At 40.5% G+C, this 24,911-nt stretch overlaps 1 protein-coding gene across 5 annotated transcripts in view; it reads left to right on the top strand.

Moving 5' to 3' along the window:
* The window catches only part of LOC121303545 (regulator of G-protein signaling 3-like), a 148,856-nt gene extending 125,469 nt beyond the window's left edge, over positions 1-23,387 (top strand). For 3 of the 5 annotated variants that reach the window (XM_041234300.1, XM_041234301.1, XM_041234302.1), the window contains 5 exons: positions 14,045-14,118; positions 18,971-19,072; positions 20,391-20,452; positions 21,403-21,569; positions 21,855-23,387. In XM_041234300.1, the coding sequence (XP_041090234.1) occupies positions 14,045-14,118; positions 18,971-19,072; positions 20,391-20,452; positions 21,403-21,569; positions 21,855-22,046 (597 nt within the window). In that variant the 3' untranslated portion in view covers positions 22,047-23,387. Of the gene's footprint in view, positions 1-14,044; positions 14,119-15,780; positions 15,877-17,861; positions 18,710-18,970; positions 19,073-20,390; positions 20,453-21,402; positions 21,570-21,854 lie in introns of those variants that run through there. The other 2 variants (XM_041234304.1, XM_041234305.1) reach the window with 2 other exon arrangements.
* The last annotated feature ends 1,524 nt before the right edge of the window (positions 23,388-24,911 follow it).

Genomic DNA, 24,911 nt, shown 5'->3' with positions numbered 1-24,911 from the left:
AAATGAAATAAGTTATTTACAAACAGCTAACCAAGATCATGCAGCAGTCTCTTGACACAGGGGTGGTACCGACAGACTGGAAAATCGCAAGCGTAATACTGATCCACAAAGAGGGAAACAAAACTGAGCCAGTAACTACAGACCAATAAGCCTGACTTCTATTATATGCAAACTTATGGAAACTATAATAAGATCCAAAATTGAAAATTACCTATATGGTAACAGGGTCCTGGGAGACAGTCAGCGTGGTTTTAGGAAAGGGAAATCGTGTCTAACTAACTTGCTTGATGTTTTTGTGGATACAACATTGATAATGGATAATTGCAAAGCATATGACATGGTTTATTTATATTTCCAGAAAGCTTTTGACAAAGTCCCGCACAAAAGATTAATTCTCAAACTGAACGCAGCTGGGATTCAAGGAAACACATGTACATGGATTAGGGAGTGGTTAACATGTAGAAAACAGAAAGTACTGATTAGAGGATAAACCTCATAATGGAGTGAGGTAACCAGAGGAGTACCACAGATATCAGTATTAGGTCCTCTGCTATTCCTAATCTACATTAATGATTTAGATTCTGGTATAGTAAGCAAACTTGTTAATTTTGCAGATGACACAAAAATAGGAGGCAGCAGCAAAAGTCATTCAAAATGATCTAGACAAGATTCAGAACTGGGCAAACACATGGCAAATGACATTTAATAGAGAAAAGTGTAAGGTACTTTACGCAGGAAATAAAAATGTGCGTTATAAATATCATATGGGAGATACTGAAATTGAAGGAATCTATGAAAAAGACCTAAGAGTTTTTGTTGACTCAGAAATGTCTTCATTTAGACAATGTGGGGAAGCAATAAAAAAGGCCAACAGGATGCTCAGATATATTGTGAAAAGTGTTGAATTTAAATCAAGGGAAGTAATGTTAAAACTGTACAATGCATTAGTAAGACCTCACCTAGAATATTGTGTTCCGTTCTGGTCACCTCGCTACAAAAACGATATTGCTGCTTTAGAAAGAGTGCAAAGAAGAGCGACCAGAATTATTCAGAGTTTAAAAGGCATGTTATATGCAGACAGGCTAAAATAATTAAAACAAAGAAGACTACGCGGCAACCTGATTTATTGCATTCAAAATTCTAAAAGGTATTGACAATGTTGACTCAGGAGACGTTTTCGACCTGAAAAAAGAAACAAGGACCAGGGGTCACAAATGGAGATTAGACAAAGGAGCATTCAGAACAGAAAATAGGAGGCACATTTTTACAGAGAGAATTGGGAGGATCTGAAACCAACTCCCCAGTAACGTTGTTGAAGCTGACACCCTGCTTGATGAGATTCTGGGATCAATAAGCTACTAATAACCAAATGAGCAAGATGGGCCGAATGGCCTACTCTCATTTGTAAACTTTCTTATGTTCTAACACAGCACATCACCCAGGTAACACCATCCCTTCTGTGAAGCATGGTGGTGGCAGCATCATGCTGTGGGGATGCTTTTCATCAGCAGGGACTGGGAAGCTTGTCAGGGTGGAGGGCAAAATGGATGGAGCTAAATACAAGCAAATCCTTGAGGAAAATCTGCTTCAGTCTGCAAAAGACCTAAGACCGGGACGGAAATTCACTTTTCAGCAGGACAATGACCCCAAGCACACAGCCAAAGCGACACTGGAGTGGCTTAAAAACAAGAAAGTGAATGTCCTAGAGTGGCCCAGTCAAAGCCTGGACTTGAATCCGATTGAGAATCTGTGGCAAGACTTGAAGATTGCTGTCCACCAACGATCCCCATCCAACTTGACAGAGTTTGAACAATTTTGCCAGGAAGAATGGGTGAATATTGCACGATCCAGTTGTGCAAACCTGGTAGAGACTTAACTCAGAAGACTCAGCTGTATTGCTGCCAAAGGTGTTTCTACCAAGTATTGACTCAGGCAGGTGAGTACTTATCTAACGAAGACATTTGTTTTTTTTAATATTTTTCATTAACTGTTGTTTCACAATAAAAATTCTCTTGCCTCTTCAAAGTATGAAGTAGTTTGTGTAAATCAAAGGAAAAAAAGTACTATTTAAATGCATCAAGATTTCAGGTTGCAACACAACAAACTGAAACCATCAAAGGGGCATACTTACTATATGCACTGTAGATAGGGATTCTCAAGCACTCCACAGCATAAGTGCATCTGCATAAATAAATTATAATCATTATTCCATTTGACTTGTGGAATACATAAAGGCTATTAGTAAGTACTGTCCATTTGTCATTTGAGGTGGACAGTTTAAACAGTGCGTATTTCAGTATTATGATACACATTTCCAGTAATGCTTTCGTTTCCCTTAATGTGTAATTTTTCAGTAATTATGCTTCCCTTGAAAAGGGTACCTGATGGCTGTGCCTTTCTATCATTCAAACCCTTCAGAGAGCGATCGTTGTGAAAGAGGGAACTGGAAGGTAACAAAAGGTTTATTTTGATTCGGATTAGGTAGCCGTTGCTACAACAACACCACTGCAGAGTCGCAGCAAACTGTATGGAATGACATCAGGGGCCCTTGGCCTGGCAGATTGTTGTTCAGTTAAACGGTGAAACTCTGTATTCCCCACAGCTTCGTATAAGCAGCCCCAGCTCAACTGGCTTCGATTCTGATTCATTCTGTCATGTGTTTATAAATATGAGGAACATATGGCAGTGTTTGTATCAGAGTACTAACTGTTGCTATGGTGCCCTAGGCCTGTCTTTATAACTATATCGACAGGCCACAAGTGTTGTTAAAGGCCATTTAGGTATATGCTTTTTGCATTTAATTGCGTCTCTGAGGATATGTATGCTGTAGCTGTCCTGGACACACCACGAAAAGGGTATTAACACGAAGAATGTGACGTGCACACAGCCAGACTAATAGAACAGCTGCTTCTTCCACCAAGCTTGTAGTCTTGCCAGCTCATGTAACACATGGCAGGCTACACAATGCAGTGTTTGTGTTGCCTAGTTTGCAAGTACAAGCAACAACAAATCTGCATTCCACGTGAAATGGGAGCAGTTGTAAAACTGCCCTCATATAGAACTGTGGTGTCACATCACAGTGCAGGCAGATGCTATTCAGCTTAGTGAGGGCATGCATCCTATATAGCTGGTCTGGACAGGGCCTCGGAGGAGACGCACACTACAATCTGGACAGGGCCTCGGAGGAGACGCACACTACAATCTGGACAGGGCCTCGGAGGAGACGCACACTACAATCTGGACAGGGCCTCGGAGGAGACGCACACTACAATCTGGACAGGGCCTCGGAGGAGACGCACACTACAATCTGGACAGGGCCTCGGAGGAGACGCACACTACAATCTGGACAGGGCCTCGGAGGAGACGCACACTACAATCTGGACAGGGCCTCGGAGGAGACGCACACTACAATCTGGGCAGGGCCTCGGAGGAGACGCACACTACAATCTGGACAGGGCCTCGGAGGCGACGCACACTACAATCTGGGCAGGGCCTCGGAGGAGACGCACACTACAATCTGGGCAGGGCCTCGGAGGAGACGCACACTACAATCTGGACAGGGCCTCGGAGGAGAAGCACACTACAATCCGGACAGGGCCTCGGAGGAGACGCACATTTAATGTCATGATGACAATACCTACATATGATTTATTTTAAATAGATTGCCAAAATCCAGGTTTAGGGTTAAAAAAATAATTTTCTAAAAAGGTCTAAGGGGGTGTTTTTTTTTTTTTTCAAGCCCTCAAATTCAAGCCCTACCGATAACACATTTAAAATGTATTTCTTTTCTAATGGGTCTGATATACTTATATTGCAGTGAATTTGTTATCTTTATTGTTTACTCCTTGATTTCAAGCAGACCCTTCTGTTGAGGGATGTTCTTGAGATCTGACATCACATCTGACTTGACAGACAAAATAATTAAACTTTCTATGGGTGCCATTCATGCAAATATGACCAACATTCCCCCTTTCATTGATAGTATGTAAAGAACACATTTACTTGGCAGGATATCTTGTAAAATGATAAAAGCCCAGCAGTAAAAGCAGCTCCTACACTATTCTCCAAGATGTTTGGATTGGGCTGATGAACCGTGAAGGAACTGCGGTGTGATGCTGCCCCTGCTGATCACTTTGTGTAGTATGTAGAAGAATTGGAGGTTGACCTGTCTTTGACCCACTTCAGTTCTGACCTTTAACACCTATGGGCTCCGTTTGGTATAAATTTACAATTTTAATTTAAGACAGATGCCTTCTTTCTATGCAGGGTCATACTGTTCTACTGTCTGACCTGTTTATTTACAAAAGCTGTTTGAACTCTGCAGGTTATATTAACCTAGAAACAGGTTAGCTGGATAGTAATATTTGCAGTTTGAAAGCAAAATGTTTTGTTTTACTCTAAGCATCAGTACCACACTGGCAGCTAGTACTTAAACACACACATTAGACTTGTTATCAGGTTTTCTTGTCATATGTGCCCAAAATTATTTTTAAAAACTAGAAGAGTTAGTAGAGATCATGATTGGAATGTGAAGTTTGTCTTGCAGTAATATTACAGTGAGGTATGGAGGCCATTCAGGGAGTTGTTAGATTTCAAAAAGCAGGCATTGTTTCACGCATCCTGTCACAGGAAGAAGCAAAGCCTGCAGGAAGTGGCCGTCTCCAGAATCACCAGGAAGTATTTGAGGGATACAATAATTCCAATATCTTGTGTCGATGGAAACTTTAGTTGTGTCATGCCTCCTCGTCCTCCTCCTCCTCTCTCTTGCTCAATATCTTCTCATCGACTCATAAATTAGTGAATCGGGTTAATATGGCTACAATTCTTAATCTAGTGGTGATGGACTGTTATTCGATCAGGATCCACACTTATTATTAAGCATTGGTATGAAGCAAAACAGTTGGTATGATTCTATCAATCTTAAACATGAGCTTAGTTATACACAACCTACCTCACACATTCAAAGCAGAAACAAAAAGAAAGAAGTAAATAGATAATTAATATGAAATAAAAATGGAAGTCATGATTGCATAAGTATTCAAGCCCTTTGCTGTGGCAAATCTAAATTAGTTTGGGTGCACAAAATGACCTTAACGAGCCAAACAATTCGTTGAATGGCCTCTGTGTATTTTCACAGTTTGTTATGTTACAACCTGAAATCTCGATGCATTTAAATGGGATTTTTTTTTTTTATTTACACAACCAACTCAACACTTTGAAGTGGCAAGAGAATTTTTATTGTGAAACAACAGTTAATGAAAAATAAAAAACTGAAATGTCTTGGTTGGATAAGTATTCACCTCCCTGAGTCAATATCTGGTAGAACCACCTTTGGCAGCAATTACAGCTGTGAGTCTTTTGGGGTAAGTCTCTACCAGGTTTGCACATCAGGATCGTGCAATATTCACCCATTTTTTTTGGCAAAATTGTTCAAACTCAGTCAAGTTGGATAGGGATTGTTGGTGGACAGCAATCTTCAAGTCTTGCCACAGATTCTCAATCGGATTCAAGTCCGGGCTTTGCCTGGGCCACTCTAGGACATTCACTTTCTTGTTTTTAATCCACTCCAGTGTCGCTTTGGCTGCTGAAAGGTGAATCTCCATCCCAGTTTTAGGTCTTTTGCAAACTGAAGCAGGTTTTCCTCAAGAATTTGCCTGTATTTAGCTCCATACATTTTGCCGTCTTCCCTGACAAGCTTCCCAGTCCCTGCCGATGAAAAGCATCCCCATAACATGATGCTGCCACCACCATGCTTCACAGTATTGGCGCCAGACATAATGCTTTGCATTTAGGCCAAATAGTTACATTTTTGTTTCATCGGACCACAGAATCTTTTACCACGTCTATTCAGTCTCCCACATGCCTTTTTGCAAATTCCATGCAGGATTTTACATGGGCTTTTTTCCAGAAATGGCTTCTTTCTTGCCACTCTTCCATGCAGGCCAAATTTGTAGAGTACCTGAGCTATTGTTGACACATGGACAGTTTCTCCCATCTCAGCCATTCAGCACTGTAGGTCTTTGTCATTGGCCTCTCGGTGGCTTCTCTGATGAATGCCCTTCTTACCCAGCTGCTCAGTTTGGGAGGACAGCCTGCTCTAAACAGATTCTGGGTGGTGCCTTATACCGTCCGCTTCTTAGTGATCAACTTTACTGTGCTTCAAGGGATATTCAGTGCCTTTTGAAATCTTTTTATACCCCTCCACTGATCTGTGCCTTTCCACAACTGTATCCCAGAATTGTTTTGAAAGCTTCTTGGTCTTCATGGTAGTATCTTTGCTTTGAATGCACTACCCAACTGTGGGACCTTACAGAGACAAGTGTATTTAATCTGAAATCATGTGAACCACTTTTATTGCACACAGATGGACTCCATTTAACTTGTTGTGTGAATTCTGAAGGCAATTGGTTGCACCCGAGCTTATTTGGGAGTGTCAGAGCAAAGGAGGTGAATACTTACCTAATGAAGACTTTTCAGGTTTTTATTTTTAATTGATATTTTTTCACCCCCTTCCCCCTATTTTTTCACACATTGAAACTGTTGAGGTAGGTTGTGTAAATCAAATGACTGTATATATTATGTACATTTTGTGACTTTCTGTTATGTGGAATGTAATAAACGAGAACTAAAACAGTTTTCATTTGCTTGTTCAGCTAAAAAAAGGCCCAAGTAACTATCATGTTATTACTTTATCAAAACTTGTCGATGGCCACTTTGTACTGTGAAGAAATGGCAATGAGAAGGAATGAAAAAAAAAAATAAATAAATAAAATGCAGTGTCACCTTTATGTACCATTTATTCCAGAAATAAACAAAACAACATTTAACTTGACCTGCTATTTGGCATCCTTTGTTTTGTAGTTAATTCACTGGGGTAAAGTGAGACCTACACAACGTGTTCTTTACTCCTGGGGTATTTTTCTGTTTTAAAGTGTTACATATTGTAAGGTCTTGCTGTAAAACAAAGGCCCACACACAGGGGCCACGGCCACACCCTCTGCCCCTGTTGCTATGCTGTCTCTGCCTGCGTTCAGAGCAATATAATGGCTTTTATTACTTTTTGAAAAACGAAAGAATATCTAAACCAATATTTAAATAATGAGCGAATATCCAAATGTGAAAATCCTGAGTTTGTCCCAGCACTAATTTTATATATATATATATATATATATATATATATATATATATATATATATATATATATATATATATATATATATATATATATATAGTGCGATTGGCGAACAGCCAGTCAGCTTCCAGATCTAGCAGGCTTCTATTTTGCATATATTCCCACTGGAACGTTGAAGTGCTTAACTGTGAATTATATTTTAAAATAAATTTGTGCAAAAATACCAGCTTTTTCCCTTAACAGTCTAATCTACAACTAATCTGGTAACATAAAAAGCTACTTAAACATACTTTGACGGTGGTCTAGAGACAAGGGAAATCATATCTGTGACAGGACAGGAAATCAACAGGGAAGACACGATTGGTCCACAATTCTGCCATCGGCTGGATCAAACCAACACCCTCCCTCAAAATTAGCCAGTCAAACTGCCAGCCCTGTTTCAGTTCTTTCAGCACCAGTCAATCCACTCCCTGCCTGCTTGAGTGACGCTCCGCCTCCAACAACAAGTTTCGAGTCAGGCTCAACACTACACGGATTATTCAACAGTTGTACATGCCCAGATAAATTATAATAAGAAAGAGTAAGACCCCAATAAATAAATATGTTAATAATAATAATAATAATAACGTTTTATCTACATGTATGTCGTTTTTCTATTCTAATTGTGTTAGGTCTATTTTCCTCAGCGGAATGTTAATTGGCGAAATAACAGAAGTTCATGGTAAATATAGATTTATTTTAAAGAGAAAATAAAATAAATCTTTTTCTAATAGCGATAGAGCCCTCGCGATGCGGGCTGTACAGTGTGGTGGATGACCTTGACTTTCGTTAGCGCTTTCGGCTTGAGGCGCATAACTCCAGTTGCGGTCATCTACCACACAGTAGCTCCCGCATCGACAGGCTCTGTGTGTGTGTGTGTGTGTGTGTGTGTGTGTTGTGTGTGTATATATATATATATATATATATATATATATATATATATATATATATATATATATATATATATATAAATTACTCACACACATAGTTATAGTCAAAAGCTTACACATCCGCAGTAGAAATTTAGAATTTCTAGAAATTTTTTGGTAACAAATAATTATAGGAAAAACCTTTGTAGGACAAGTTTTCCTTTTGTGGATGAGGAAAAAAGTTACAAGAAATAGATGTCTATAGTTATTTATTTCAGCATTTTTTTTGGCAAATCCCCAAAAATGCTAATTCAAAAGTATTCATACCCTGACAAGGAAAATGAAATGAATAGCTAGTTGATTAGTGATCAGTGATTAGCTGAGGGATTTGTTAACAGATCCACATTTCACAGCCATTTCTGGTTTTGCATATTGCTTTTGTTTCTGGAGTCAAGAATGAAGTCTATCAATCTAGTTTTATAACGTCATTCGAGTTGAGTAACATATTAGTCTAAAGGCACAACTCTTAACTACTATCTTAACTGTGTTAATGAAATGCTTCTCTACAATGTAATCTGAAGTCTTTTCTTTTGGACCATTTAAAAAGCAGCTGCCTTGACTAATGTACTATTCTGCTAGTTGTGGAAATGCAGCAATGTGCAGCACTCCCAGAGTCCATGTTTAGACTTGGCACTAGATTAGTTTGCTTTGTGGTAGTTTTTAAATGTGTATTCTTAACATGCGACCCATAAGAGCAGACATTATTTTTCTCTTTGCTCTGTTCAGTGCGTATAGGAAACCCGGGCTGTGGTTCATATTATATTGTTTCCATTCATTGAAAACGTGCTGTCAAGGAAAAGCAAATTAAAGGCGCTCTGTGTCAAGTGTGCACGTTTGTAGTGTAAAATTCACAATGTAATGGAAGGAAGTGTTGGGCAGAGGGGAGATTTGGAAGTTGGCTGCAGGTCACCTGAGTCGATTTTCAGAGCTTTTCAGGCACACTTGAGATTACTCCTGGTCTTGGCCTATTATGAAATGCACCATTGTCCTGCATTAACAAAATAAGTCCCATTCATTCTGTAAGTGGCTTTCTATTTCACCAGCTTGAGTCCTGTCAGCTGCAGTGGTGTCTGGCTCCATGCTGTATATTAGAACCCAGTTCTATCTACTGAGGAGAAGCTGCTGCCTCCTGTGCAAGCTGTACTCTGTCTCTGTTTCAAGTCAGGTTCAATAGGAAAACTAGAACAAGTTACAACTAGAACACTAGTCTGTAGTGATGGGTCCATACAGTATGCCTACATTGAAGTAGAGCAGTTGATTCTGTCCATTGGGGTGTATTGGTGTCCTTGCTTATGAGATGCAACAACTCCTTAGTAATGGCCCAGTTTATCCACCTGGGTGGACAAGAAGGCATTAAAACAGCACCAGACCTCATCATAATGAATCAATACGTACCTTTACTAACAAAGCACTTCATGTACCGTGCTCATGTTGTTTTGGCGCAGCTGGGTGTCTGTAGACACACAAAGGTTAAGTATCCTGCTGCAGAGGCCAGTCAGTGTCTCTGTGGCGGGGATGTAATTGGAGCCAGGGACAGCTGGCCCCTGCCTGCTCCTCACCGCATGCATGTCTCAGCTTCCAGTTCATTTGTGAACTCCTGCCTGCTTCTCTCACATGTAGCTAAATGGGACACAGTATTCAGTGTTATCTGATTGCTGTGTGATGTCTCAAGGGTGTGGGGGAGCTACCCACATTGTTCTGCTGTATTTCTGTATTTGAATGTAAACACCTAGCATGCATTGGGAAAAGTGCTTTATTAACCCAGCCACCATGATGTTGAAGTATTAAAAACAAACCCGTATTCCTTAACTCAGTAACATTTTAAATAAAATGTAGCTTGGTAGCAATTAATAGTATATAGTGAAGTTAATATGGGGTTAATGCATCACACCTTGCATGTAAACATAGACGCATTCCCCCCAAAAGGTTTGAAAGATTGCGGAAGGTAAGTTGGATCCTTCCTGTAGTTCTATGAGGCTATGAGGTTGGCTTTCATCCTGGTATTCTTTATTCTGCTCAGGAGACAATAGAAATTTCACTGGGACATTCAGTGCAGTTAGCGTCAATAAGAGGGACTGAGTTTTCCTTGCTTTTGCTGGACAGAAAGTCGTTGCCCTTCATACTGCTGTGAGCACCCTGGCTTCAGCACTGCGCTTATCTTCCAAATAAGGCTTATCTGGTTGAGCAGCGTTGGGATTTCAGTTCCCATGGTCCTTCCTAAAATAAAATGTTACAGGTAGCTGTGAGCTATTGCAGTGGTTTGTATTTATTTTTTTAGCTGCAGTAAGCAAGTCACAGTAGTGCAAAGTGTTAGACTTGCCACACAGTTACAAATGGGAAGCAGGTGCTCACGGTGGTCCCTTTCAACAGTCTAAAAATGTTTGCCTTGTTTAAAGTCATGTATCTACATTTCCAAACAGGCTGCTAGTAGCTGACATGGTCACAAGGGATCCTCGACTCTGTACATTCTTAGTAATGTTTGCCTAATCTTTTGCCTTGCCTGTGTAATTGCGTATTTTGACAGTGTTCCAAAATAGCTCCAATCAGACTGGCTAAAGCAAACCAAAACATCAGTTGCATGACTGTAGCTTTTTTTTTTTTATTAAGTGAAGAATAAGAAGTTAAATCAAATTCAGCTTTTCATAATACTGCTGTACTTGTACAGCATCTGTTTGCTGGGAGATCAATAGGCAGGTACATTTTTATAACAGATATTACACTTGTTATTTACTTGTTTTTCTGTTTTCTTCTGAACAGTGAATTCTAATGAAACATCGGAGTCACAAATAATGAAAAAGCACAGATCAAAATCAGGTCGTGATCAGGTCGTGAACTGTTTGTTCAAAACAACTGTGGGCATTTCATAAAATATGAGAGAGTTGATAGAAAATGATGCTTTTGGGTTTTGTTAAGTAGTTCTGCAATACGAGCATACGTTGGTTTATTTAAAACATCTGTTAACCATTTAGGGTATGAGCTGTTTTCAGCTGTGCTTTTACTGTTAGGTTTGTGGCTGTAACTAAACAGCTTACAGGTTCATGTCATACATGAAATGAATGAGCACACACTGGGCTTCCATTAACAAAAAGTCTGAGACTCGCCCTGTTTATACAGATAATAAAAACCACAGAAAAAGATGCTTTTTAGAGAACAAAAAACATTATTGTTTATACAATCTATAACAAAAATAATATAAAAAAACAAGTTAGAAAAACACAACAGCCTTTTAAAGGGGTGATATCAAACACAAAAGTCCAAGTTAGGAGAAGCTATTGGAGCAACCTTGTCAAGCATCAAGCAAATAGACACAAATGGAAAGGTGCTGGGGCTCAACATTCACACAATTCTTGCTTCTAACTTGGTGCCTTTTTTTGATCGCTTTGCTCCAATTTATCGCTCCACTTGCTGTTTGTATGACTTGAAGTGACTGAGACACACAAATACACACTGAGACACACAGAGGCAGACACACACATACACTGAGACACACACACACACACACTGAGACGCACACACACTGAGAAACGCTAATGTGAAAAAAAAGCCTTATTTTATTTTTTGTAAATAATTACTTTGTTTTTATAATTTGGTATGTACATATATCAGTTTACACCTGTTTACACAATATATTTTGAAATGTTCATTTTATTATAGTTTAATTTTTTTATGTCATGCATTATATGCGTGAATTTCAAAAATAAAGACTTATGTTTATTTTTTTATTTAAGTAGTGTTTCTGCTATGCAAATGTTAGATATGATGCTCATAAATAAATATTTTGAGTTGTATCTGATAGTTTGCGTTTCATTTTTATGTTTAAAACGTACCCATCAAAATAACTACTGCTGGAGGTTAGTAGCATAAACCTGGTGGCTCTAGTGTTAAACGATCACTAACACAGTTTGCCTTCCCTTTCTATCAGGACTTAATGACAAGGTATTTTTCCTTTTTTGCTTCTTTCACTTATCCTAGATCAGTATTTGGGGGAACAATCAGCCCAGAGCATTACATTGTACCAAACAGGAAATCAGAAATTTTCAAACAGGAAAGAGAGCATTTCTAGAATCGAGCAGAAAATTCTGATCAGGCGTAGATGTAAGCTTAAAACATTAACGCATTTCGATAACTGCCAGGTGGCGCAGCGGGCTAAGGCCATGTGCTCTTCAAGCATGTCATGTTGCAAATTCAAACCACGGTAATTCTTTATTATTATTATTTATTTATTTATTCTGCGATATGTGCGGTTTTAAAACATAAACACGTTGTTTAATATAAATGTTGTGGATCTCAAACCGCTTGCGTTCCCTGGTTTATTTTTAGGTTGACCAGCATGTGGAATCACATGATTGGTAGAGTCCTACACACTCTTAAAACAAGTAAACAAGAGGGAGGAGAATAACAATTTTACCTTAGTTTGACGACTTATATCTCATTGTGTAAAACAGGTATTTACGTTTTTTTTTTTTTTTCACATTTGATGTAAGAAGTTTCAGTTTTGGTACTGGTACAGATGGCAATTCTAAGTGATTTAGTTTTGCCGCTGCAACATGGTGAAAACAGCTAAACTCTTGCAGCTGTATAGAGACTCTCGTAGTTTCAAATAAGTTTTTCTAACTTGTACGAGGAACTACCGTTCCTCTCAGTGTATTTTAGCATGGCCAGCTGAAATCTACCGGTGTACAATGAAACTTCAACATGTAGGGAACATGGAGACTTTTTTTGAACAAATTGGATAATAAATAAATGAATTGTGGCCATATATGCAAAAGGGACCAAAAGCAACCAAAGAGAAATGAACAATTGAAAAATGTGCCAAAGAAAAAACAACTCATTCAAGTGATTTGTCCCAGGTACCCTGATCATGTGCTATTCACTGTGGCTAACAGCCCAGCAAGGTGGCAGCCATGGAATCTAACCCAAACAGCTGACTTGTCTTGTGCACCTGATCCACAGACACCAAAAATAAAAATATATTTATCGGAAAATAGGTCCTTGTGCCTTTGCTGTCGCTATTTCTCTTTGTTTGTAAAGATTTTGTCTGAACGTGTTTGTTTATTGCACCGAGGTAGGCCTGTCTTACAGCGCAGCAGTAACGTTGCAAAACACATTCACGGCTCTCTCTGGCAAGGTGCAATGCTTGAAATACACAAATTGGACATTGTTTTGAAGCTCTGTCTCTACTCTTTCAAATGGTGTATCACTAGCAGGGCTGTCTCTTACATGCCTGAGTAAAACCAGTTAAAGGGCCAGGTCGCTGGCAGGATGTTTAACATTAGGCGGACCCTAAGGAACACTACTGAGGATGAAAATGTAAAACAGAAATGAGGTGGAAAGGGTGAACATGTTTTCTCTGATTTGCAGTGCGTGTATATGATTTCCAGTCTGTAGTGTCGGCTAGTAATTTATTTAAATGTGTCTTGCTCTTGTGTCTTTCTAATATATGTAAATTATGATAGCTTTCTATGATGTCCATGTGGTGTTGCTTGCGTTAACTGAAGGGGAGTAATTTGTAACAATGGGAATGTTTCATTTTTTAACATACAGCACTGCTGCTGCTCTGTACTGGCAGGGCTCCCAAAGCTCCACCTTGGTTCTGAAGGGCCCGCCCCCTTTAGCTGTAGCCACTCAGCAGCTGGGGATTAAGAAGTGTAACGCATGCTGATTTACACATTCCATGGCAGTGTCTGCAGAGCACTGATTGCTAGACTCGGTGGCTAGTACAACATGTTCATTGTGAGCAGACCAGCAGAGAGCTGTGTGTCCCCATTCTGTAGATGAACAAAGCCTTGCTTAGTGCTGGATACTGGCCTGGTGTGCCTATGCCAATCCTGTAGTAGATATCAGAGTATCGGGGTACCCTCACTGTATTGTTTCACCTCCACTGATAAGAGCCTGAATGCTGGAGTGTATGATGCAGACTGTTCTCTTGCTGTTTCCCCATCAGCTCAGCGGAGGCGACTCGGAGTGCAGCTGTGAAGAGGAACAGGACGGCTCCAAGAAGACGACGACTAAAAACCTGTAAGTCACAAGGTCAATATGATTAACTGTATGAACAGGTTCCTGCTTTGTGAACCACACATTTAAAGGAACATGCCTCTAGAGATAGACAAGTTTTGTGAACATCATTATTGCATTCTCGTCTGAAACTACTTTGTGTTTCTCTGCAGCCACAGAAAGTGTTATTTTCATGCAGTCTGTAATGTGATCCTGCCTGGCCTCATTTTTGGGAAGTGTCCTGCTAGCAGGCCTGTGCAGGGAAGAGGGCTCTGGGGGACTGTGTGGGAGGGAGGGGGCAATAGACTAGTAGGAACCTCTGATAGGAGCATGCTGCACACAGGCTGGGGGCCCCTCTGATAGGAGCATGCTGCACACAGGCTGGGGGCCCCTCTGATAGGAGCATGCTGCGCACAGGCTGGGGGCCCCTCTGATAGGAGCATGCTGCACACAGGCTGGGGGCCCCTCTGATAGGAGCATGCTGCACACAGGCTGGGGGCCCCTCTGATAGGAGCATGCTGCACACAGGCTGGGGGCTCCTCTGATAGGAACACACTGCAGGCTGGGGGCCCCTCTAATAGGAGCATGCTGCACACAGAGCAGCTGCCTTTGATTCATTTTTACCAGAAGAAGGAGCACTCCCCTAAAATCTGCTAGCTGCACAGCAGTCTGTGAGAAATGCATGCAGAGGACCAATAGTATGCTCATCAGAAATGAAAAACACATGCCGTTTCAGGACCATGTTTCTGTATTGTGGGTTAGACAGAAATATTAAATACTGTGCTATTGAAAGTATATTTCAGAAAGTTGTTGTACAGTAAGGGATCTTTACATTAATAACTTCCTGTACTATCCCCCAAATCAGCTCTCACATCCATGGCAAGTTGGGTTTACTTTACTTGGAGAATGTAAACAAACTGAGCAGTCAACATAATATTCATTGCAGCGTAGAGCACACAAAGCTAAACTGGAAGACTACAGTAGTTAACATATAGAAATTAATTATATTACAGTAAAATACATGGTTTTTAAGCAAACTGTAGGCTCATTTATTGGTTACACTACGTTGAAGGCATTGTTTTACTGCAAGACTGAAATAGGACTTTAATACATTTACTCAACATTCCGCAGCAAATCGTAAAATTCTTTTACAACTTCCGAAACATCTGGAAATGATAATATGCAGTCTTCACTGTTTCCACTAGATGGCAAAGGGTTCTTAGCATTAGAAAGCCGAGGGCTGGATCCTCTCGATTGTACATTCTTGTAGTTCATATGAATCTACTGCACTCGAAATCCCAACCCTTTGACACCAGTGCCGATTACACCATGTGGATCAAGATACACATGTACATTTACGTGTATTAGTATGTCTTTACATGTAGTATTTATTTGACAGATTGATGCAATTTCATGTTGCAGTGTGTTATGTTAACCCCTATTTTATAGAAGTCTTGTTTTGTAATGATGATGTTGTTTTTTTGTTTTTTAACCCTATGTAAGTTAGACAGGATAGCCATGCAGTTACCTGGGGCTGTAGCTGTGGCTCTCTGCAGTGAGTGCAACTCTAGAAAGGACTCTCTATGCAGGGCACATGTGGTTTGTGCTGCCCTCTGATTGGCTTGCCATCTGGCCTCCCTCCAGTACTTTGTGTCTATTTAATCTGTTGGATGAGGAGGGCCGTTATTGCAAAGCTACAGCTTCATACAGAGCACAGTTTTTAGACACGCTGGCTCAAATGTACCACACAATGGTTGACTTTTCAGAAAGGTATCTGGAAAGGTAGGATATTGTTTTCCTTGATTCAGCTTGCATTGTCTTTCTGATCTTTTAACAAGTACAGCTTTGGAAAGCATATGGAAAAGGAGATTCATGTGGCACAGTATTATATTGTTGCAAATGGAATTGTTACAGTTGTGTTAAAACAAAAGCAGTATTAAAAACCTCTCTGGCAGTTAATAGAGTAACACATGAGATGACAAGTGTGGCATCTGTAATTATTCGGGCTGTACTGTCGGCACTGTTGTTTTGGGCTGGCTTTTAAATGCTGTTGTATTAATGATGCTGAAGTTGGTTACAGATGGAGATCCTTGCGAGAAGTGATATGTCCCGTAGCTACTGAATCTTTTTGTTGTGTGGCAGTGAGTAGTTTGTTTAGCAATTAAATTTACTACTGATGAATTGAATTGGCCGACAATGGCTGTGTTAGGCAAGCTACACTGTTTATTCTGAATTCACCAACACACTCTCTGCAAAGTCAGAGTCTGTCTTCTGAAGCCCATGTATATGGTGCTTGCACTGCTGCAACGTTATCACTCATTCAGTTCTCGTTTAAGGTGTTGCAAAGTGAGAGACTTGAATGTAAATGACATGCTACAATTGTGTTCACGTTTAAGCAGTGTGATTTCATCCAGTCTGACCTGAAGATGTGTCTGCTTGTTTTTTGTATTTGTAATGCTTTAGCAGTCACAGGTTCTGCTTTGCTGTTTGTACCGGTCCAGTTGGTTGCGTTCACTATCCTTGCAGTTTTCAATACTAAAGACCTTTTCCCACCAAAGCAGTTCTAATTTTAAAAGCTCACAAGCACTGGGATGCAATTCCAGATGCACTGTAATAAGAGACAGATGATTTGAGGGTTGGATTTTCTCGAGTCCTAAGATAATTACGCCTGGCAAGATCCTGTTTCCCATGCTGCTCTCAGATTGATTTTAGGAAACTGCTAATTGCTGCAAATTACACTCTTGGAGCAAACTAACAATCTGAGGCCTGTTCATTTTATGAATAGGTGCAGGTCTGACTGGATTAACAGAAAGAAGAAAGAGCTGTTTTAAGTTGCCATGATGTGATTCTTGGGAAAATCTGAAATTAATCTTTGTATTTGTTCAAATAAACGTGTGTAAGACAGCTTGTGTGTTTGTGTGTGTGTGTGTGTGTTGTAGCTGCTCCAGGGCCATTGCGTGCTAATTAAATGTCAAACTATATTCAGTATCTACATGGAAACATTTTTTGCCTGTAGAGATTTGTGCAGCGAATGACAGAGCCAGCAGCTCTGCACTGAGCTTTTTAGAAATGTAGTTCATATATAGTCATGGGTTCTGGTCCCAATACAGTAGGAGTGTCCGTGTTTTTGTGAACAATTGCATGATTGTACTTTTAAAGCAATGCATAAAGTCGTCTTTATATGTGGTTAGGTTACACCTAACCACTTCCCATGCTGTCAGTGCCCAGTCACAGACCACCCCTCTGCCCATGCTGTCAGTGCCCAGTCACAGACCACCCCTCTGCCCATGCTATCATTGACAGCCCACCTCTCTGTGCCCACCAGTAAGTGTCTCAGATCTTTCCATTTAGTGGACCACACTGCTGAGTTAATTCCAGATTTTAATCATAAATTCTTTCATTAAACTCTCAAATACTTTCCAGGGCTATAAAAAGAAATGCTGCTTACCACAGCACCATATGATGGTTAGCTAGACTGCGCCTTCATTACAGAAACCCAATAAACCAGAAGAGAGTCTAAAAATAAAGAAGAAGTCTCCTGCCACGTCCTGCATACCTTTGGGATGCAAGGGCAGCGAATCCGGGGGCCCTTATTGGGGGTAAATAAAATCCTGCTGTGGATTTTTGTTGAAGCTGTTCTCTTTCATTCTATTACTGCGTAAGCGTGGTCTTATAATGCAGAGCAATATCTTTAGTGTGTTTTCATTTTGAATTGTATGCATTTTAGGTAGTTTATTAAATGTGAATGCAAAAGAAAAAAATATAATAACCATAGTTATGAGTTACCAATTTGTGTTAATCCTAGACACAGTAGACCTGCTGTTTTGTCTGTCAGTCCTAGTCAAGATTTCTAACCACTCTGTGAACACAGCGATAAGCAGAGGGTTGGCCATTGTTTAATCAAGGGGGGAACAAAGAATTGGAATAACATTTCTTTGGTGCTGAAGCTAAAGTCTTTCATAATTGACCCATGCAGTAATTCTTTGGCGGTTTATTTGCCTTCTCACTTGAAAGACTCCACTATTCTTAGTGTTTGCTCATTTTCTCCACTCCGCTTATTTGCCGTGACGACCAGTAGATGAGTTATCATGAATAGCCATAGCATGCCTGCATCCTGTTTCCTGCCTTGGTCAGTCCACAGTTTACCTAACTTTCTGGAGTGTGGAAAACAGTGCGCAAGCTCGGAGCTCTGGTGGGAGCTGACGTATCCCCCTGTTCAAACACAGAAGTGTTGCTGGAGCCTCCCACATCCGGAGGAGTCATTGTAGCTAAATACCCAGGTCCAGACAGGAATGTATACTTCACTTTACTGTCAAGGCAGTCGCATTCAGTCAGGAAAGCTGTGTGTTGGGCTGGCTGTACCTGCCCCGTGTTTTAGAAACTTCACTTTAAAAGCAATATATAAATACATAAAAAAAGGAAAGACCAAGAGAAAAAGTGATTACATGAGTAAATGAGAGCAAGGTGGATTAACGTGGAGTGGATGAAGCACAGTCAGAGTGATGCCGTTTTTCCTTCGCGCTGTGTCGAAGCCTCCGTCCCAGGAGGTTCATTGGGAGATGCTGCTGGGGACAGGGCGAGCGGGGGGGATACACAAGAGACACAGCATGAAGGAGTAAGTTCAGAGCGCTTCTCAGCAGCAGTAGTTCTGTCGAGTCTTGGTAGATAGATAGAAGCTTGAAAGAGAACCGGCAATAAAAGAACAAGATATTTCTTTAAACTTTGGAAACGAAAATGTTCAAAGGGTGCTTTTATTAAGACTTTCATTATTTTAGGCATTTAAAATTAACTGATATTGCTTCATTTTCAACTAGAACCTACCTTCTTGGCTTGTGATTTGTGGCTCAATTCTTTTTTTTTTTCTTTTTTTTTCCAGGGCCAAAGACATGAAGAACCGCTTGGGTTTTCTTCGGAGGCGAAATGAATCTCCGGGAAGCAATCCAGTGAGCAAGCTGGATAAAGTGATGAAATCTGTCAAGTAAGTGTTTACATGAAGTGACATTTTAAAATTTGTAATTTTCAAAATGCATTTTTGTTTTACTAAGAAATAAGGCAGTCAAAAACAAACCAGCAGGAAAGGATTAGGATATTAGGATATGCAGATGTCATGAATACCAGCTAGGCAATGAGATTTATATTACTTCAGATCAGTTTCTAACAATCTGAACCTATAATTCCTGTAATACTGACTGAATTGACAGGCTTAAGGTTGGTTCATACTTCAGACTCTGACCTAATTTCTGGTCGAAGTGGAGGGTCTTCGACCCTGTGTGATAGGTTGGAATTACATCATCCACACTATTGCAATGTGCGTCTTTTTTGGAAAGTCGTACAACATTTTCTTAGATGTCTGTGACCTGAAATTGCACAGGGTGGGATAATGTTGAAAAACGTCAACATGCGGTGCATGGCAGAGTGAAGCTGCACAGCTTTTATAGCGGTCCGCGTCGTAAGTATTGCGTTAATCTGCGACAGGAGTATGAATCAGCCCTTACTCAAACTTACATGGTCTCTTTATAAGAGAGGATTCAGTATAGTCAAAACAACTTTGTAATTTGGATGTGCACAGACGTTTGTATGGCCACATGCAGGAAGCAAGGGTCAGAATATGACGGCATAAAGTATCAGATCTGGAGAGGAGCCGAGAAAAATCAGCACATGACTGCAAGTGCTGCATGATTTATTTGTGCTTGCTTTGTGTGGACAAGCAGAGAGAGTTTCAGTGGAGCCTGGACAGAATATGCAAGAGCTAAACACTGAAAACATGTGCTCATCAGACAGCCACAGCAGCTTTATTTACTCTGGCCCAGCTTGAGATGAATCAAACAAACATGTTTTAAAAGCTTGGCATGGTACTGCTTAATTAGGCTAAAACCTTAACTAAGTACCAACTTGGCTTTCTTTGCAGTGGTTTTAGTTCGACTGGCTTAAGCTGTTTATCTTTTTTATTTAGTGCTATAATCCTGTGCTTGTTTAGCATTCAATTTGCACCCTAAAAGACAGAAATGATGCCCTGTGTCTTTAAATCCATGTAAAGAGCTTGACAACAGCAGCCACTGAGAGTGGAAGTGCAGAGAGCCCTCCCACTCAACAGCTCATCCAGCCCTTCATGTTTATAGCGAGTCACGGCGCTTTTCAGGGGCGGCGTTTGGGGTGTAGAAAGAGGCTGCCTTTATCTAGCTAGAGCTACACTGAGACCAAAGGAGACAGATGAGCGTTGAGCTGCTGATAGGTCAGACAATGAGAAGTTTAACAGGGATGGGATTACTAAAGAATCGCTCTGCTTTTATTTTCAGGCCAGCACCTGAAGAGGCAGTAAAATGGGGCGAGTCTCTGGACAAACTATTGCTCCATAAATGTAAGTGTTTTATTTAAGTCTCATTTTCTGGCTTGAGAATGATCTTCAGCTAGGGAATGTGTGCTGTAGAATGGACTTGGCACTGCCGAAGTGATTGCTTGTGTAAAGAGTGTGTGACAGAATTTGTTTGGCTTCTAGTTGAACTATAATTTGCAACCAGTGATATGTTGAAAGGTGCTTTTAAATGGCTGGATGTAAAATATATTTCTAAATTTACGCTAACTTTTTTTTTTTTTTGTTCATGCAAGTCACACTAGCAAATCAAGTGGCTGACCCCCTCCCCCCCTCTTTCTCGCTCTCTGTTAATCTTGATTAAATAGAAGCCTGTGTTTGCAGCAGGAGAGAAATATTAGATTTAGCTTCAGTTTCCAGCTGAATATAATGATCTTTAGCTATGTGTTGGGAAAGCAAAGCTGACAGATTAGTTATGGTGACGTTGGCTGTGCAAGCTCTCCAAGACAGCTTTCTGAGCACATGCAAAACCAGCTAGGAATGATCAGATAATCCCAATGACAAAACCATGCAGAATTGCTTCTCTTTGATGCATTTTTTTAATCTGTCTGAATCACTTGCTAGCTTGGCAGTGCATGTAACCCATGCAAATTCTATCTATCTGAAAGCAGAACAGAATGCACAAAAATGCATTATCATAGTCTCTGATAGGCTTTTATTTTTGAGTTGAATAAGCATGTGTCCTTGTAAAATACACACTAGCTTCCCTGTAAGCAACACTTGTCAGTGTGTCAGATGTTTGCATGCAGGTTTTAGGTTGTTGTTGCTTATTCCCTATCCTCTATTTATTTGGCAGCTCTTTATGTCAGTCCATTACATAATGCTGGTTTTTACACCTGCTGCTTGCATTGCTGGCCTTTGAGCTTCGAGTTATTGTCATTCTAGTGTTCCTGTTTCTTACAGTTCTGTGTATTAACCAGTCTTTTTGTTTTGCTCAGATGGCCTGGCTGCATTCAGAGCGTTCCTGCGCACAGAATTCAGTGAAGAAAATCTGGAATTCTGGTTGGCATGTGAGGACTATAAAAAGATCAAGTCACAATCTAAAATGACATCGAAAGCCAAGAAAATCTTTGCAGAATACATTGCCATCCAGTCGTGTAAAGAGGTAAGGAAAATCTTCAGTAGAAGGTCCCTTCATCTTTAGCATAACCTCCTGCTGTAAAGAAAGACAAGGTGTTTGCTTTTGTTTAGTTTTTTTGCTGTTTTTTGGAGGTTGAATGAAACCTTGAATAAGCAACAAGAGTGCCAGTATTTTGTGTCCAGACTGAATTCCTTCCCTTTGCCTAAAACCCCTCTATTGGGCTCTGCTACAATAAAACTGGCCACCAATATTGAAACTTTAAATAAAACAAATAGTTATCTAACATAAATTCTTGTTTTTCCCCAAAAGGTTAATCTAGACTCCTACACAAGAGAGCACACAAAGGACAACTTGCAGAGCATCAACCGCACCTGCTTTGATCTGGCACAGAAGAGGATATTTGGCCTGATGGAAAAGGACTCTTATCCCCGATTCCTCCGATCAGAGTTGTATCTAGACTTGATAAACCATAAGAAGCCCAATTCTGCATTGTCATCATAGAGAGACATGTGGGGGCTTGTTTTGTGGAAAGACTTGAAGCCGATTGGGAGTTGAATGTTTCCATGCGATTGAGGACCCCTCTGGTTGGCTAGAGGGTGGCTGTGCACCATTTCATTTAGTGTTATAGAATGTGGAAGCCATAGCCCTGGGCAGAGTACTGGCTATGGACTAGCATGAGAATGGAGCCAGTCTTTCACACTGGGGCCTGGATATCTGAAACAGTCCGGTACTGTTGGAATCACGCATCTCTCCTTAACCCCCCCACCTCTCCCAGTTGTTGGTACGATGTGCTTAAAGATCTTTCTTTGTGCATGGTATACAGGGACCGCGTGAAGACTCTCAGAAGTTCAGTGGAGCACTGCCCCCCCAATTCCATTCTTCTTTCCAGGCATGATGTTCCTCCACTTGCTGTGGGGCTGTTCTTCTAGCATGCAAATATCTGAGGAGTGAAAAAGAAAAACAGGAGAGAGCGGAATGGACCAAACTGCAAAACGCTTTCTTTCAAAATGTGTCCTTGAAGCAGAAGAATTTGGAAGAACATGCTGCCTTTCTCCAAAGACTCAAAGTTTCAGATGCTTGGTTCAGTACAGTGCTAAGCGATTCATTTCGTGATAGAGGGATGAGGCAGTATTCTCAGGACATTATGACATTCTACTCTGAAGCTTTCATGCTGTTTTTAACCTGCACTCCTAGACAAATAGCGCTGTAACGTTAGGCTGGTGCCCTTTTTATAAGACTTCTTCACTTGGACAGAAGTTTGCCTATTTATTTAGATAATTGTTGCTGAATGCTTGATGCATTGCTGTCTAATCATAGCTCCTTGATTCTTATCGTCCTAATTTAAGTGCAATATTTTGGATAAGTTTCATTTGAGTAAAACAGTGGACTGAGCTGCATTAAATATATGTTATATATTTAATGTCTATTATATGTCTATTAATTATAGAAAAATAATTCTGTTTAAAAGTTATTTTACAGTTTAAACAACAAGAACATTAACTTTAACAGTATGTTCCCTGGCAGCAGGCAGTTAGGGATTGAGGATGTAAATATAGTTCTGAAAAAAAAAATAATAATAATAAAGCAAACAAGTTTTGTAATCTAACGTGAAAATGTGGATGTAGCTGTAAATATGAGAGATTGAAGCTATAAAATTACATGTAATGTTTCGAGGGGAGGCATGAAAGGAAGGCTTCCCTTTGGTTAAACACTGCTTGAAAGGCGTTTTATGAAACGTATTTGATCATTTTCACTGTTTACAAATCAAGGCATCTCCTAAGATAGCAAGCCAAACCTGTTTGGTGTCATTGCAAAGGTTAAATAAACAAAACTAGTAAATGATATGTTGCACTTTGTTTTTGTGTCTCTCTGAGTTCATAATGTGTAAACCATTGATGATAAACCAAAGATGAATAGTGTCTTACCCTGGGTTCTCATTCAGGTGGTTTGATAGCAGGTATTCTGTCACACGTCTGCTTTCCAAGAATTGGGATACACTTACCAATGTAGGGGAAATGAAACTAAAATGATCAAAACTACTCTTCCAAACACTGCAGGCAATTGTGATTGCATTTACAGTGCTGGCCCCTCCAGCACACGCTATGCGTATTAGTGCGAACTGTAGCTCATTTTCATTTGCACAGTCCAATACATTTTTGCCAGTAGTTTACAGCACCCTTTACACAAGGCATGTTCATTCCATATCGGCATATCTGGGTTCAGTTAAAGCTGCAGTACCGACAGCTAGTTCAATGGGACACTATCAACACCATATAATCCCTGTGCTAACTACTATACACTTCTGCAGTTTAGCCTTGTGCTACCTTTAGTTTATCAGAAAGCCTTGTTGCCAGTCCAGTTTAGTTTAGCTACAGCAACATGAGTCCCCTTAAAACTTACCTGCTGAAAAGCCACTCAGCAACAGCATGACCTTACAGTATTGCAACGGAAGGACTGAATGTGTTTTACATATATATCAAGAAGCAGAACCGAAATGAAGCCTGTTAACCATGTTGAAGTTGTGCTGGTTTACAGGAAATCCAGATGCTGTAGAGCTTGTAGGGCTGGTTTCACAGGCCCTGATCAGCACGTATTGTGCATGGAAATGTGTGCAACAGATCATTTGACCCAAGTAAAACACATGCTTGCTAGGTCAAGGAGCTAACTGCAGTGTGGTAGAGTATTCTCAATTCCCAACAAACCAAGAGGGTGTTTATTACTTAGTTTAACCTGCCAGCCACTTATTGGTACATATGTTAGGGTTTAAGTAACATTTCTTTATTTTTTTATTTTTATTATTTTGCCCACATTAAAAATCATGCTTCAACATATTCCTCAGGACGGTCACATTCAGTGTTTGTACAACTGCTCTGCACATTGATCCTTCTCGATTAAGAAATCATTATGTTCATGCCTCTGTGGATACGTATACCCTGTATGGGGATACAGTACACTGCAAGTGGATATGCTGTGTACTGTATCCCTGGTTTGGGTTACAAAAGACAGTAAGCTGCTGTCCACTGATTATTTACTATGGGCTTGTTTACAACATGGCCCTGGACTTGATGTGCCACAGACCCTGCGCCGGAGGACCCTCAGCCAGCTCAACTGAGAGCCCCATCCTCCCCCCTCCTCCATCTGCCTTCGAGCCATTTGCACTGCATACCCTGCGCACAGGCTGCAGCCCATCGATCTCGCAGCCGCTTAAAGTCTCCTTCAAGGAGCAGTAAATGGGAGAGACACTCGAGGCAGGCAAAGGATATCTCTAGATGGCTCAGGTTTTGGAGTACCTGGTCAGGCAGCAAACTGTTCCCCCTGCTCCGATCTCAGCCCCTGGCACCTGCCCCAGGAACGACCCCGCCCTCA

The sequence above is a fragment of the Polyodon spathula genome, chromosome 33, assembly GCF_017654505.1.
Source record: "Polyodon spathula isolate WHYD16114869_AA chromosome 33, ASM1765450v1, whole genome shotgun sequence".
Taxonomy (NCBI): Eukaryota; Metazoa; Chordata; class Actinopteri; order Acipenseriformes; family Polyodontidae; genus Polyodon; species Polyodon spathula.
Note: the sequence above shows the minus strand (reverse complement) of the source record. Positions and strands in the feature narration are given on the sequence as shown.